Source organism: Gnatocerus cornutus, chromosome 6, assembly GCF_029298725.1.
Source record: "Gnatocerus cornutus isolate USDA-ARS CGAHR chromosome 6, icGnaCorn1.1, whole genome shotgun sequence".
NCBI classification, from domain to species: Eukaryota; Metazoa; Arthropoda; class Insecta; order Coleoptera; family Tenebrionidae; genus Gnatocerus; species Gnatocerus cornutus.
In genome coordinates, this window is record NC_142238.1 from 15,364,906 (window position 1) to 15,380,482 (window position 15,577).

Consider the following 15,577-nt stretch of genomic DNA (forward strand, 5'->3'; position numbering starts at 1 on the left):
CTTTTCCGTACTTATTTTATTGATTGTGAACGCAATTGGTAATAATTAGTATTGCATTTTGTCCCGCCCTTTTCAATTGTATATTTTGTATTAACCAGAAAGGGTCTTCATTTGATCGATTGTCTTACTAGTCATAAAAACGGAAATTCGCGCGCCTAGATTGTAGGTCCATGCCTGTTCATATTGTAAAAATATCTTCGAAATTGTAAAATAATATGTATATGTTCAGATTTATATAAAGTGTTTAAAATTGTAAATGATAGCAGTGCCTTCATAGCAATCATATTATGAAATCTACATAAGTACTGTACTTTCTGCGTTATGTAGGAAATATTCATTGGTTTTATTTATTTATTAAATTTTTAAATTATACATTTTTGTATATCAAAATAAATTTATTTATAAAAAATCAACATGACTTTCATTTCATTCATTTAAAAAAAAAAAAAATACAATTACTATTATTAGGTTTCTTCATTTGTAAATTCTGTAGATACAAATATCAAAAAAGTATCCATTTTTGGTTGAGGCAGGAAATTTAAAAAAAACATCGCCATAGCTTTTATTCCTGAATTTTTCCAGAATTAAAAAAAATCATATTTTACTTAATTCTGTCGATACCTGGAAATTTTACGTTTTGCAGTTCAAATAGTGCAAATCTACAAGAAAGTCGACGCATTTTCCCAAATTACAGCTTTTGGAGAAAAATAGAATTTTTTCACTTGAAATTTTGAGCATTTTCCAATCTTACATAAATTTAAAAAAATCATATTTTAGTTAATTCTGTGGATATTTAAAAAGTTTCTCGTTTTGGAGTTCAAACGGTGCAAATCTACAAGAAAATTGCCATACTTTCCCAAAGTACAGCTTTTGGGGAAAAATAGAATTTTTTCATTTGCAATTTTGAGCATTTTGCAAACTCACATAAATTAAAGAAATCATATTTTGGTTGATTCTGTAGATATTTGAAAAGTTTCTCGTTTTGGAGTTCAAACAGTGCAAATCTACAAAAAAATTGACACATTTTCTCAAATTACAGCTTCTGGGAAAAAATAAGTCTTTCGTTTGAAGGTTTGAGCCATTTTCCAACCTTACATAAATTTAAAAAAATATATATTTTAGTTAATTCTGTGGATATTTAAAAGTTTTTCGTTTTGAAGTTCAAACGGGGCAAATCTACAAGAAAATCGACATATTTTCCCAAATTACAGCTTTCGAGGAAAAATAGAATTTTTTCATTTGAAATTTTGAGCATTTTGCAATCTCACATAAATTAAAGAAATCATATTTTGGTTGATTCTGTAGATATTTGAAAAGTTTCTCGTTTTGAAGTTCAAACAGTGCAAATATTCAAGCAAATCGCCACATTTTCTCAAATTACAGCTTCTGGGAAAAAATAAGTTTTTTGTTTGAAAGTTTGAGCCATTTTCCAACCTTACATAAATTTAAAAAAAATATATTTTAGTTAATTCTGTGGATATTTAAAAAGTTTCTCGTTTTGAAGTTCAAACGGGGCAAATCTACAAGAAAATCGACATATTTTCCCAAATTACAGCTTTTTGGGGAAAATAGAATTTTTATTTGAAACTTTGAGTATTTTTCTACCTCACATAAATTTAAAAAATATATATTTTTGTTAATTCTGAGAATAGTTGAGAAGTTAAACGTTTTGGGGATTAAACATTGCAAATCTACAAGAAAATTGCCACATTTTCCCAAACTACAGGTATTGGGGAAAAATAGAATTTTTTTTATCTGAAATTTTGATGATTTTTCAATTTCACATAAATTTAATAAAATCATTTTTCTGTTAATTCGGTGAATATTAGAAATATTTCTCATTTTGAAGTTTAAACAGTGCAAATCGAGAACGTTGCCACATTTTTTACACTTACAGTTACTTACAGTTTTTGAGAGAAAAGAAAAATTTTCCCTTATGAAATTTTCAGCATTTTTTAATTTTACACCAATTTAAAAAAATCATGTTTTCGTTAATTCTGTAGATATGTGACAAGTTTCTTATTTTAATAAGGGTTTAAGCACAACGATATTGCGATATTGGTAGGAAATTAAAATTTTCTTTTGAAATTTTACGAATTTTTCAATCAAATAAATTTATTTTTGTTAATTCTGTAGATCTTGTCAAGACGTAAAATCCTTCTTACAGTTGCTCGAATGTAAAAAGCGATTGCAATCAAAGGATTTTGAAAAACTTCTAAATCTAAACTTCGGACTTCGGTGCATCTTATATTACAAGTGTAATAAATCGATGTAAATCAACTTTAACTGATTGAAATAGCATGGAGAATACAGAATCATCTATTTAATATTTGAAGAGTTAAAAAATCTAAATTTGGTGTCTCAAAACGAATCTCAAACGAAAAAAAAACAAGAAATTGATGTTTATAGAAACGTAGAAATCTGCTTATGATCTATAATGTTAGTACAGTTAGTATCCGCTTCTGTTTCTCCACCAGAAACAGCATTCTTTGCCTCCCTCACACTTCTTTTGACCCCCGACTACCAGATGTCGCTTCAACAACCGCTACAATTTCAACTGTATAATTAAGGCAGCGTACAGTTGCCACTAATAATTTACCAAATGATAGTGTACGATAAGCAATCATTTAAATGAATAATTAAACGTCCAATTAGTCATATTAAGCCCTGGCACTTCATTTCAGAGCGCTTTCCTCTCAATTAGACTTCTTTCTTTCATTAGTGTCTGATAAATCTCTTCGGCTGTAGCTCATTACTTTTGCGTGACATTCCTCTTCTTTCCATCCTTGGTCCGTAATAAGCTGCGATTTCATGGTAAAGCAAACCAATTACGGCCACTACCTTTGTCAACTCTTTTCCATCGCTTGCATCACATCCTCTGTGTATAAATCGCCTCACTAACCTTGTCCAACCGCAGTTTTACCAACTCATAAAATGCAAACCAAGGTGTTCCTGACAGGTCCCCACTTATTGTCTTCGAATTCTTCGCTTGTTTGTTATTCCTGCAACGTGCCGAGTGACTGGGGACCTGTTATATTCTGACGTACAAAATGTAATTGTTCGATTCGTTCGACGTCGACACGACGTCCGCGGAGGAATCCCACAGCATCGCCGTCGCTAGAATTTCCCCCGACTTGTCTGGATGGCATCGATTACAAATTCCATTGACCAACATTTTAAGAATTCGCCTGATATTTATTCATGAATCGATACGTCAATTTAATCGTTCTCTGAATTTCAAGTAGAGACATTACGATAGTCGTATTGGTTCCCATTCGGGGACGACATTATTGTTTCAGCAATTAAATTTAATGAAACTCGTTACGAACGAATATTTTCGGGAATTCACTCAAAAATGACGGAGATTTCAATGGAAATGTGCGTTTGTGATGCAACGAGATTTGAATTATTTATGGCGCTAATGATGTATCGTTAAATGGGCGCAGTTTCGAGCGGGAATTTAAATAACAGGCGAGGGGTTGACAGAAAAACGTCCCAAGAAATTTGGCGAAACAAACGTTTTAGATTAGAATTGTTCTTTCTGGGTTTATCAAGGACGTGTGAATTAATTTCCACGTCCGACTCCACTCCGAACTTTCTGATCGGTTAAAAAAAATCTACAAACAAATCGACACATTTTCTTAAATTTTAGCCTTTGGGGGAATATAGAATTTTTTTTATTAAATTTTGAGCAATTTTCCAGCTCACATAAATTTAAAAAAATCATATTTCGGTTAATTCTGTAGATATTTGAAAAGTTTCTCGTTTTGGAGTTCGAACAATGCAAATCAACAAGAAAATCGCCACATTTTGTCAGAGTAGTTTCTCGGAAAAAATTGAATTTTTTCAATTAAAATTTTGAGCATTTCTTAATATCACATAAATTTTAGAAAATCATAATTTCGTTAATTCTGTGGATTTTTGAAAATTTTCTCGTTTTGGAGTGCAAACAGTGCTAATCTACCAGAAAATCGACAAATTTTCCCAAAAAACAGCTATTGGGGAAAAATAGAATTTTTTCATTTGAAATATAGAGCATTTCTTTGTCTCACATAAATTTAAAAAAATATATTTTGGTTAATTCTGTGGATAATTAAAAAGTTTCTGGTTTTGGAGTTCAAACAGTGCAAATCTACAAAAAAATTGACACATTCTCCCAAATTACAGCTTTTGGGGAAAAATAGAATTTTTTCATTTAAAATTTTGAGCATTTTATAATCACATAAATTAAAAAAAAACATAATTTGGTCAATTCTGTGGATTTTAGAAAATTTTCTCGTTTTGGATTTCAAACAGTGCAAATTTACAATAAAATCGTCACATTTTCCCAAATTACAGCTTTTAGGGAAAAATAATATTTTTTCATTTGAAATTTTATAATTTTAAAAAATTATATTTTGGTTAATTCCCTGGATCTTTTTGGGGTTTGAAGTTCAAAAAATGCAAATCTACAAAAATACGAACACATTTTCCCAAATTACAGCTTTTGGAGAAAAATAGAATTTTTTTATTTGAAATTTTGAGCGTTTTTTATATCACATAAGTTTAAAAAATCATAATTTGGTTAATTCTGTGGATTTTAGAAAATTTTCTCGCTTTGGAGTGCAAACAGTGCTAATTTACAGTATGTTCCGGATTGAGTTCAAAAGAGGAAAAAAAACGTTATTTTTCTTTTTACAAAAAAATGACAAAGGAATAATATTTTTGCTTAATTTAAAATAAATAAATCTTTAATTAAAACTTTAATATTATCAAGCTGTTCTTAAAATCGAAAACAAAAAACAAAAAATAACGAAGAACTTTTTTATTTTTAATTTTGCCAAAAATGTCAAATGAATGAAATTTGTTCCTTAACTCAAACCTATTTCCACTATTTGATTGACCCATTACCTGTTTCAGCACAGTTCAATTCTAACTCGTAATTCTTTAAGACTGTTTCAAATTTTCTCAATTAGGTATATTGTTAAGGATGCAACTGCATTTCTTATCCAATTTTTTTAATATTTACATATTATTGAGTAAATTTTTCTTTAATCATTAACGCACTATTTGATATTGTGAATCCACAGCCTGCTATTATTTAAATACGATCACAAATTTAATAAATAAAAATAATGAAAAAATTAATTTTAAGAGTACAAACTAATAATTTTGAAATTTTAATTGCAGATTTATCTGTTTTGAAATAAGCAAAATATTTCTTTGTTATTTTTTTGTAAAATGGAAAATAAACTTTTTTTCCTCTTGTGAGCTCATTCCGGGGACAAGAATATCGACACATTTTTCCAAATTACAGCTATTGGAGAAAAATAGAATTTTTTCATTTGAAATTTAGAGCATATTTTTAGAGCATCATATTTTGGTTAATTCTGTGGATATTTGAAAATTTTCCCGATTTGGAGTTTAAACAGTGTAAATCTATATACATGAATATTGATTACAGCTTCTGGGGAAAAATATATTTTTTTATTTGAAATTGTGACCATTTTTCAATCTCACATAAATTAAAAAAATATAAAATATTTTGTTTAATTCTGAGGATGTTTAAAAATTTTCTCGTTTTGGAGTTCAAACAGTGAAAGTCAACAAGAAAATCGACACGTTTGCTCAAATTATAGCTTTTGGGGAAAAATAGAAAATAGAAAGGCAAAACAAACGTTCTAAATTAAAATTGATCTTTCTGGGTTTATCAACGACGTGTGAATTAATTTCCACGTCCGACTTGACTCCGAACTTTCTGATCGGTCGACAGAAATTAGATTCAAATCCCTTTTAATTAAATTGATATTAATTCATAACAGTTGAAAGTGAATTTTTTGGTCCCAATTCAACTGTTATGTAATTGGCAGTTAGTGGCTCATCTAAAAGAAAGTCTTACCGCCCCTTATCCCAGGTCAAGATTCGATTTCGGTAATTCCAGTGAAAGTAACGAAAACACAACAAACGGAACGAGAGAATTCGAGAAAAACCCAGCCGCAGCCGTCCCCATGTATAAAAGTTGATAACGAAACACTCCGAGGTTATTCTTCGGTGTTTACTAAGACTTTCACCAGCACTCTCTTGTCGTGCGGCTACTAATCAACATGCGTTGTCTGTTCCACGTGAGTACAATCAAAATACCTCTATTACACCACTAACACCAATTGCAGATTTGTGTCTTCGGGGCGTTGCTGCTTGTGGTCATGTCCGCCACAACAGACAAGTCCACCAGGATGCCCATCTCTGACGAAGCCATCGAAGCCACTTTGAACGACAGGAGGTATTTGATGCGACAGTTGAAATGTGCGGTGGGGGAAGCCCCGTGCGATCCCGTGGGAAGAAGGCTCAAAAGTAAGATAATTGTGAGAGATCACGAAGGTGATCATGATGTCACCGGCAGCTTTCACTAGAAAGTCATTTGATGGAATTTTCAGGTCTGGCGCCTTTGGTTTTGAGAGGGTCCTGTCCGCAGTGCACTCCGCAAGAGACGAGGCAGATACAGAAAGTTTTAGCGTACGTCCAGAAGAACTATCCCAAAGAATGGAACAAGATTCTTCAGCAGTACGCCGGGTGAAGGTTGAGGCGCGTCCTGGGGAATTAGCATAGTGCATAAAATAGCGCGTAATTTATAAATCTGAGTGGTTTCTCTTAATTTATGTAATTTATAAAAGAAATACACTCTGACGACATTGAGATCACGAAATCGAAGTTTTTTCTCACCAGTCACTTTGACAACGTACAATATAATTATTCCTTTCTCCTCTGAAGACTGTTAAATCTTGACGACTGCGAACCCCTTCCTTCATCTCCTTTCGGAATCAGAAGCTCGACTCTTATTAACAATATTAGCAAGGCAAATCTGTCGAAATTACGATGACGTCAGCATTGATACTGGCCACCGGCACAAAATCAACATCCTCGGGAGCGTCAGCTGAAAGTAATGAACACGGAGGGGCATAACGGCTGTGCTTTATTGCAGACAGCACTAAACTACTACTGCCACCATCTTAGACCCGCCATTTTAGCCGGAAGATATTTATGTGCATTGAGCGGCGCGAAAACAGAATACGAATATCCTCTTTAGAATATCCACATCACTCGCGGGTTAAAGCGAATTGGTGGCGTGCGGAGGACAACTACACGGTTGTTTGTTTTGTTTATTATGATCAAAGGATGGTCTCTGAATCACCGGACAAAAGGGGCGGAAAAAATGCAAAGCTACAAGAAAATCGACACATTTTCTCTGAGTACAGCTTTTGGGAAAAAATAGAATTTTTTCATTTGAAATTTTGAGCATTTTTAAATCTTACATAAATTTAAAAAGAACACGTTTTAGTCAATTCTGTGGATAATTTAAAAAGTTTCTCGTTTTGGGGTTCAATCAGTGCAAGAAAATCGCCACATTTTCTCTGATTATAGCTTCTGGGAAAAATCGAATTTTTTTATTAGAAATTTTGACCATTTTCTAATCTGACATGAATTTTAAAAAATCATGTTTTAGTTAATTCTGTGGATTTTTGAAAATGTTCTCGTTTTGGGTTTCAAACAGTGCAAATCTACAAGAAAATCGTCACATTTTCTCAAATTACAGCTTTTGGAGAAAGATGAATTTTTTTCATTTGAAGTTTTAAGCATTTGGTTAATTCGGTGGATATTTAAAAATTTTCTCGTTTTGGAGTTCAAATAGTACAAATCTACAAGAAAATCCCCACATTTTCTGTGATAACAGCTTCTAAGAAAAAATAGAATTTTTTCATTTAATTTTGAGCACTTTCCAATCTCACATAAATTAAAAAAAATCATATTTTGGTTAATTCTGTGGATATTTAAAAAGTTTCTCGTTTTGGAGTTCAAACAGTGCAACTCTACAAAAAAAATCGACAGATTACAGCTTCTGGGAAAATTATAATTTTTTCATCTGAAATTTTGAGTATTTTCCAATCTCACATAAATTTAAAAAAATCATATTTCGGTTGATTCTGGGGATATTTAAAAAAAATCTTGTTTTGGAGTTCAAACAGTGCAAATCCACAAGAAAATTGACACATTTTCTATGATTACAGCTTCCGGGGAAAATAGAATTATTTTTTTTAATTTTGAGCATTTTCCAATCTTACATAAATTTAAAAAAATCATATTTCGTTTGATTCTGGGGATATTTAAAAAAAAATCTCGTTTTGGAATTCAAACAGTGCAAATCCACAAGAAAATCGACACATTTTCTCAGATTACAGCTTCTGGGAAAAATAGAATTTTTTCATTTGAAATTTTGAGCATTTTCCAATCTCACATAAATTTAAAAAAATCATAAATTTTGGTTAATTCTGTGGATATTTAAAAAGTTTCTCGTTTTGGAGTTCAAACAGTGCAAATCTACAAGAAAATAGACACATTTTCTTAAATTATAGCGTTTGGGGAAAATGGAATTTTTTCATTTGAAGTTTTAAGCATTTTTTAATCTCACATAAATTTAAAAAATGATATTTTGGTTAATTCTGTGGATATTTAAAATATTTTTCGTTTTAGTGTTCAAACAGTGCAAACCTACAAGAAAATTGACACATTTTCTATGATTACAGCTTCGGGGGAAAAATATATATTTTTTTTGAAATTTTGAGCATTTTCCAATCTCACATAAATTAAAAAAAATCATATTTCGTTTGATTCTGGGGATATTTAAAAAAATCTCGTTTTGGAATTCAAACAGTGCAAATCCACAAGAAAATTGACACATTTTCTATGATTACAGCTTCTGGGGAAAAAGAGAATTTTTTGATTTGAAATTTTGAGCATTTTCCAAACTCACATAAATTTAAAAAAATCATATTTTGGGTTATTCTATGGATATTTGAAAATTTTCTCGTTTTGAAGTTCAAACAGTGTAAATCAACAAGAAAATCCCCACATTTTCTGTGATAACAGCTTCTTAGGAAAAATATAATTTTTTCATATAATTTTGAGCACTTTCCAATCTCACATAATTTAAAAAAAAATCATATTTTGGTTAATTCTGTGGATATTTAAAAAGTTTCTCGTTTTGGAGTTCAAACAGTGCAAATCTACAAGAAAATAGACACATTTTCTTAAATTATAGCTTTTGGGGAAAATGAAATTTTTTCATTTGAAGTTTTAAGCATTTTTTAATCTCACATAAATTTAAAAAATGATATTTTGGTTAATTCTGTGGATATTTAAAATATTTTTCGTTTTAGTGTACAAACAGTGCAAACCTACAAGAAAATTGACACATTTTCTATGATTACAGCTTCTGGGGAAAAAGAGAATTCTTTGATTTGAAATTTTGAGCATTTTCCAATCTCACATAAATTTAAAAAAATCATAAATTTTGGTTAATTCTGTGGATATTTAAAAAGTTTCTCGTTTTGGAGTTCAAACAGTGCAAATCTACAAGAAAATAGACACATTTTCTTAAATTATAGCTTTTGGGGTAAATGCAACTTTTTCATTTGAAGTTTTAAGCATTTTTTAATCTCACATAAATTTAAAAAATGATATTTTGGTTAATTCTGTGGATATTTAAAATATTTTTCGTTTTAGTGTACAAACAGTGCAAATCTACAAGAAAATCGACACACTTTCCTGATAACAGCTTCCTAGGAAAATAGAATTTTTTCATTTGAAATTTTTTAAATATCACATTAATTTAAAAAAATCATTTTTTGGTTAATTCTGTGGATATTTGAAAAATTTTTCGTTTTGAAGTTCAAACAGTGCAAATCTACAAGAAAATCGACAAATTTTCAGTGAAAGCTTCTAAAAAAAAATAGAATTTTTTGTTTTGTTCGTTCCAGACCCCACAAAAAAGCGAGTGTGTAAAGTAATCAAATGAAATCACTAAAACTAGTTATTAATTTAGGTTGGTAATCATATTCCCTCACTAGTGTCAATCGAACTAAAAAAATGTCTCTCTTTCGAGCGTTCCGTGGCCGAGCTCCCTTCCTCCACCTCCTGCGGTTCGACTCCCACTCCCACATTCCTTCCGACTTCGAAATCCAACGTACGACACCTAAATGTTTCGTGGACGATCGGATCCCCCTCGCCCTCTATGGAGGCAGACACACCGCCACCATGCTCCCTGGCAATGGCATAGGACCGGAAGTCTGCAGCCACGTGCGGACCATTTTCAAAGAACTTGGAGCTCCCGTCGACTTCGAGCTCATCGAAATCAAGGAAAGTAGTGACCTTGATGATGCTGTCGTCTCCATAAAACGAAATGGGGTTGGAATGAAAGGAAACCTCGATCTGGAATCCTTCGAACATTCATCAAAACTTAACATGCTCCTCCGCAGCGAACTCCACCTCTTTGTTTATGTCTTGTGGTGTAAGACCATCCCTGGAGTCCCTAATAAGCACGACAACATCGACATAGTTCTAATCAGACAAAACACCGAAGGAGAGTACTCCATGCTAGAACACAGCATCGGAGGTTCCAAAGTCGTGGAGTGTTTAAAAATCGTCCGAAGGGACGCCGCGGAACAACTCGCCACCACCGCGTTCGAGTTCGCTAAGAAGTACAAACGAAAGAAAGTCACCACAGTCCACAAAGCCAACATCATGAAGCTCTCCGACGGTTTATTCCTCCAAGTCTCGCGAGAAGTTGCCAAACTCTACCCTGACATCCAACACAACGATGTCATCGTCGACAACTTCTGCATGCAGGCGGTGACGAACCCCAAACAATTCGACGTTGTTCTAACCACGAATCTCTATGGAAGCATCATTGCTAACATTATCTGCGGGATCAGTGGAGGACCTGGACTGATGTGCGGGAAGAACTACGGCGAATATTACGCGATTTTCGAACCAGCTACTAGAAACAGCGCGAGTGCTATTGCTGGAAAGAACCTGGCGAATCCTGTGGCGATGCTGAACGCGAGCGTTGCAATGTTGTATCATCTGGGGCATGATAAGCACGCGAGGACCCTTTCAAGGGCTGTCTATAAGACCATTTGTTTGGATAAGGTGCACACTGCGGATTTAGGGGGGACGGCGAAGAGCATCGACGTTGTTAACAAAATTCTTGAGAATCTTTCAAGTAACAAACCTAACTTGGAATCTCCTGCAGCGTGTAATTAATTAATTAATTGATTAATTGGTTGATTAATTATAAATTTAGACGTTGTGTCTGAACCTGACATTGTTATGAATGTTGTAAAAAGTGAAAGTTCGTAGAGTGGAAAAATCAAGGTCTGTTACGCCATCCGTAACTCGAAGCATCTTTATTCCAAAACGATTGATTGAAAATCGTTGGAAATTAATGGCGTCTTACTTCTCTCTTCCATCTCAAGCCGTTTCTCGCATCCCGAAATCCGAAACTGGCACGGACTCCAAGTCGACACCCCTAATGGAATTATTTAGTGGATTCCAATTGATTTTATCACTTTTCGATTTCTACAATGCCAAGAATCTCAATTTATGGCAAATCTGTTGCACCGCCGAAATCTGTCTATTTGAAACTCAATCAACAACAACCCGCCGCCATTTCCCGCATTCCACGACATTTTGTCGATTTGCGGACAATTCGTCCCCAAACCTTTTCGCCCCGATCAATTCGTCCCCTTGAAAATTTGTCCTCTGCAATTTGTCCCTGAAAGCTTTATTTACAACTAGATCAACTGCATGTATTTGCGGTCACATACAATAATACTCAATCAACAACAATCCGTCAGTTCCCGCATTCCCCTTCTTAACGAATCTCAGGTTTTAGGAATCTACGTGAAATTCTGCGTAAAATAAGACTAAAAAACTCAAACCTTTGGTCGAAAAAGTTATTTTTCTATTTCGCGTTCATAATGAAGATATTTCGATACGCGTTTGAGGGTATTTCGGTATCGTAATGGACCAATCCCGTGCCAATATTTCCAGGAGCATTTATTTTTCTTAGGTTTGCAGCAGACAAACCGTCAACCTGCCGTCAACGTTGACAATTTAGATTTTGGTTTTGATAAACCATGATAAATCGATCAATACACTATTATTTCTTTTTGTACTTGGCTTAATAATTCATCGGAGAAAAACTCTTTGGATGCAAGAGAACCATCATGATCATGATCAAAATCTTCGCTCTCTTGGCTCCCTTACGCTCCGGTAACCTCAAAACGTCACACCTGCCAAACTGACTGAAATTGGATTTGGCTACTTCGATTTTTTTTCCCGAACATTTTGCAAATGCCAACTACCCTAAAATTCCCTAGATTTCGAAATCAAGTGTTTTCGTTTAAAATAACGCGAAATAGAAAAAATAGCGTATGATACTTGTTCATAATGCATTTTGCCGCACTTACTACTTTAAACGCGTTTCATAATATACTATTTTCCTAATTTGTATTTTCAACATTCTCGAGTTGCTATGGAAACAAAGCTATTCTAACATTCCGTATCGAAATGGATATTCTAGCACTGAAAACGAATGCGAAAATAACGAAAATAGCTCTGTTACAAGAACAAATTAGGAAAAATAATATAAAAACCTCGTTCATAAGGCCATTTAGGCACTCATCCATTATAAACTTGGATTCGTGCCCAAAAATTTGCCTTATGAAACTCGGTGTTTTAATATACTATTTTCACATTTTTCAAAATTGAGCTAAGACTTGATTCTTATGTAGAAAGACTATTGCGCAAACCGTTTTAATTTATCTCTTTTAGTTACGAAAATATCGGACTTTAAGCATTTGAAAAAACTGAAAATCGAATATCCAAAAATTTAAACAGGCATAACTCGCTTATTTGTGGACCGATCTTAACGTATCTCAGGTGTTTGGAATTTACGTGAAATTCTACGTAAAATGAGATTAAAAAACTTAATTTTTTTCCAAAATAAGCGAAATATCGACGAAATTAGATTTGGACAAATTAAATCCAAAGGTTTATGCTCAAAAAAGGATTTGCGGACAATTCGTCCCCGACAGTTTGTCCCGGGCAATTGGTCCTCAAACCTTTTCGTTCCCGATCAATTCGTCTCCCGGTTAATTCGTCCCCTTGAAAATTCGTTCCTTGCAAATTTGTCCCTGAAAGTTTTGTTTACATGCGCTGTAAGAATAATAATAAGAGCATCAAATGCGTACAATTGTCACATTCAATAAAAATGTAATCCGGTTTTCATAATTTCGCAACGTGAGAATTATAAGGTTCTAAGTGATTTTTGTGAGAATTTAAATTGTTTGTTTTGCAATTTTTTTAATCATTTTCTATCAAGTACAAAAATAAAGTAAGTATAAAAATTCTATCAAGTATAAAAATAAAGTAAGTATACTTTAACAAGTCAAAAAAATATTAATAGATTCTGTCATTTTTTTTAAATAAATATTTAATAAATTAAAGAAATATTATTGATAACGTGAACACTTATCAATTTAATGCAAATGTTAGTTCTCAGGTTGCGATTTATTATCTGCATAGTGTCTAGCAACAATTGTAGCCTCCCTTAAAATTGCTGTTAATAATATTAAAAATAAATTATTTTTTGTCATCGATAGTTTAAACAATCAGTATTTATTTTATTAATATTTACTTTGACGGACACGGACAGAGTTAAAACTTAAAAATTTATTTGCAGGTGTTTGTTCTTAAAAAGACATTTTTTTCATTGAAAATAATTTAGAATTTTTTCAGACAATAATAATAATAATAATAATTTAATTCTAATATTGCAATTTCTTGTATGTCTTCTTTATAAATCTTTTTATTAGCTAATTTTATTATATTTGATTTTTTTAATTGTAATAAAACGAATTTTCTTAGTATACATACATACTATACAGGGTGATTCACGAAGTGTGGTAAATATTCAAACTAGTAATGGTCCCTAATATAGGGAGGCCTAAAAAAATAATAAAAAAAAATTACTGCAAAAATGAACCCAAGATATAAAGCTTCCAAGTTTTGGCCAAAACCGTTGGAGAACCGCTAGCGAGAGTAAAAGTCATAATGTAAACAAACCCTTATCTCTTAGCTTCAACAAAAACTGACTTTTTGTGGCTATTAATCAGGTGGGACGATAGTCTTTTTAAATGCTTCAGTGTTAGTTTGACTCTGTGACGGGAATTTTTAAAATGAAACTAGTGTTAATTCTCTTGTGGCTCGCGAGTTGTACAGTTTACGTTTTCCAAATCGACACGTTCCTGATTCTCGTGTGTTTGCAAGAATCATGCAGAAATTACGAGAACATGGTTCTTTTAAAATGAACACAAGAAACACACAAGACCGAAAGTGATCGCAGATTAGAAGTTGAAGAGGAAGTGTTAGATGCCGTTGAAGAAACTCCAGGTACCAACACCAGACGATTACGACGAAAATGATCTAGAAGATTTGTTAGACGACGTTCCTTTAAACATAAGGGCTCAAATGTGGTTTTTACAGACGGAGCTCTTCCCCATAGTGCGCGCATAGTGTCCGTGTGGTTGAATAATAATTTCCACGAGCGGTGGATCGGAAGAACTGGACCAGTGTTGTGGCCCCCACGTTCTCCAGATTTAAATCGAGCCTGCATTGACAAAGGGGGCGGCATTTTGAGCATTTTTTGTGATTTCAAGGTAACATTTCCATGCGTAAACACAAGGTTTTGTTGAAATCGCAAAAAACCACATTCGTTTTTTGTTCGGTCGTCGTTCCAGTGACTACCAAAAGTTCTTTCCCGTGCACATTTTCCTCAACTTGATGGGAAAAATTTTTTTTGGTGCCAACTAATAGTTATTTACAATCGCGTGTGGTAACTTACATTTTACAGCGCGAAATCAGTTTGATTGATCAGCTTTAATGATTGAGCGCTGTAAAATGGTTAACGCACAGGAGTTGTATTAAACTTTCTGGCCGAAAAACTTTTAATTTAAATAATTGGAATTTTTTAAATTCATAAGAACTGTCACATATGACATTTGTAAATTTCATCATCTGTCAATTCTGTCAATTTTGTAGTTGGTGCACAAAAAGTACACAACATGGCGCTGTATAAAAAACGTTTTAATATTACTTTAAAAATAGAAATATTGTCTTAATTGAGATAATAATTTAGGTAGATTCCACTTTAGTGATCTATCTTCATTATGGTAAAGTGACTTTAATTTATAAACACATCTGAAGAGCAGATGATTTGGGCAATTTTTACCGCACGGCGTTTGTAAACGTCCAGGGCGCTTGTAAATACAGGATGTCCCAGAACTCGCGCCCCGGAGAGAAACGGCGTATGGAGGCAACAATTCTGAACCAAAATTCTGAAACCATAATTTTTTTACTCAAAAAATAACCGAGATAAGACAAAAAAACTGTAGCCAATCCCGATGCTGAACAGAATTTGAAAATAGGTACACATACTATCATCCATTGGTCAGTTAAACATTATACTCTCGTTGCCTAGGAAATTGGGATGGCCATTTACTCCACTTCTCAAATAAGCTTTCGGGATTGGTTGTTAACTTTTTATCAGTTCTCGAATACTATTAAACTTAGTCAATTTTTGATTTGAAATTTGCCGTCCGTATTGCTGTCGGCACCCTCCCTTGCTCTATGGGGCGCGAGTTCTGGGACACCCTGTATAATGTTTCCGAAGATGTCAACTGAATGTTAATTTGACGTTTAC

At 33.1% G+C, this 15,577-nt stretch overlaps 2 protein-coding genes across 2 annotated transcripts; both read left to right on the forward strand.

Annotated features, from left to right (window-relative positions):
- Positions 1 to 6,017: 6,017 nt before the first annotated feature.
- Positions 6,018 to 6,682, forward strand: LOC148173361 (ejaculatory bulb-specific protein 3-like). Its single transcript, XM_088038803.1, has 3 exons — positions 6,018 to 6,101; positions 6,150 to 6,330; positions 6,414 to 6,682. Exons 1-3 carry the CDS (start codon positions 6,084 to 6,086, stop codon positions 6,551 to 6,553), a joined length of 339 nt encoding a protein of 112 aa, XP_087894929.1. The 5' UTR covers positions 6,018 to 6,083; the 3' UTR covers positions 6,554 to 6,682.
- A 3,299-nt stretch (positions 6,683 to 9,981) lies between these two features.
- LOC148173362 (isocitrate dehydrogenase [NAD] subunit gamma, mitochondrial-like) lies at positions 9,982 to 11,610 on the forward strand. Its single transcript, XM_088039872.1, has 4 exons — positions 9,982 to 11,068; positions 11,117 to 11,168; positions 11,215 to 11,553; positions 11,595 to 11,610. The coding sequence occupies exons 1-4, from the start codon at positions 10,069 to 10,071 to the stop codon at positions 11,608 to 11,610; spliced, it is 1,407 nt and encodes a 468-aa protein (XP_087895998.1). The 5' UTR covers positions 9,982 to 10,068.
- The last annotated feature ends 3,967 nt before the right edge of the window (positions 11,611 to 15,577 follow it).

What these genes read in the sequence shown, in the direction of transcription:
- LOC148173362 (XM_088039872.1), top strand. Translation starts at nt 10,069, where the DNA reads ATGCTCCCTGGCAATGGCATAGGACCGGAAGTCTGCAGCCACGTGCGG. An exon ending in CTTGGAATCTCCTGCAGCGT is followed by an intron (nt 11,069 to 11,116) that starts GTAATTAATTAA and finishes TTATAAATTTAG; the next exon opens with ACGTTGTGTCTGAACCTGAC. An exon ending in GTTGTAAAAAGTGAAAGTTC is followed by an intron (nt 11,169 to 11,214) that starts GTAGAGTGGAAA and finishes CGTAACTCGAAG; the next exon opens with CATCTTTATTCCAAAACGAT.
- LOC148173361 (XM_088038803.1), top strand. An exon ending in CGTGGGAAGAAGGCTCAAAA is followed by an intron (nt 6,331 to 6,413) that starts GTAAGATAATTG and finishes TGGAATTTTCAG; the next exon opens with GTCTGGCGCCTTTGGTTTTG.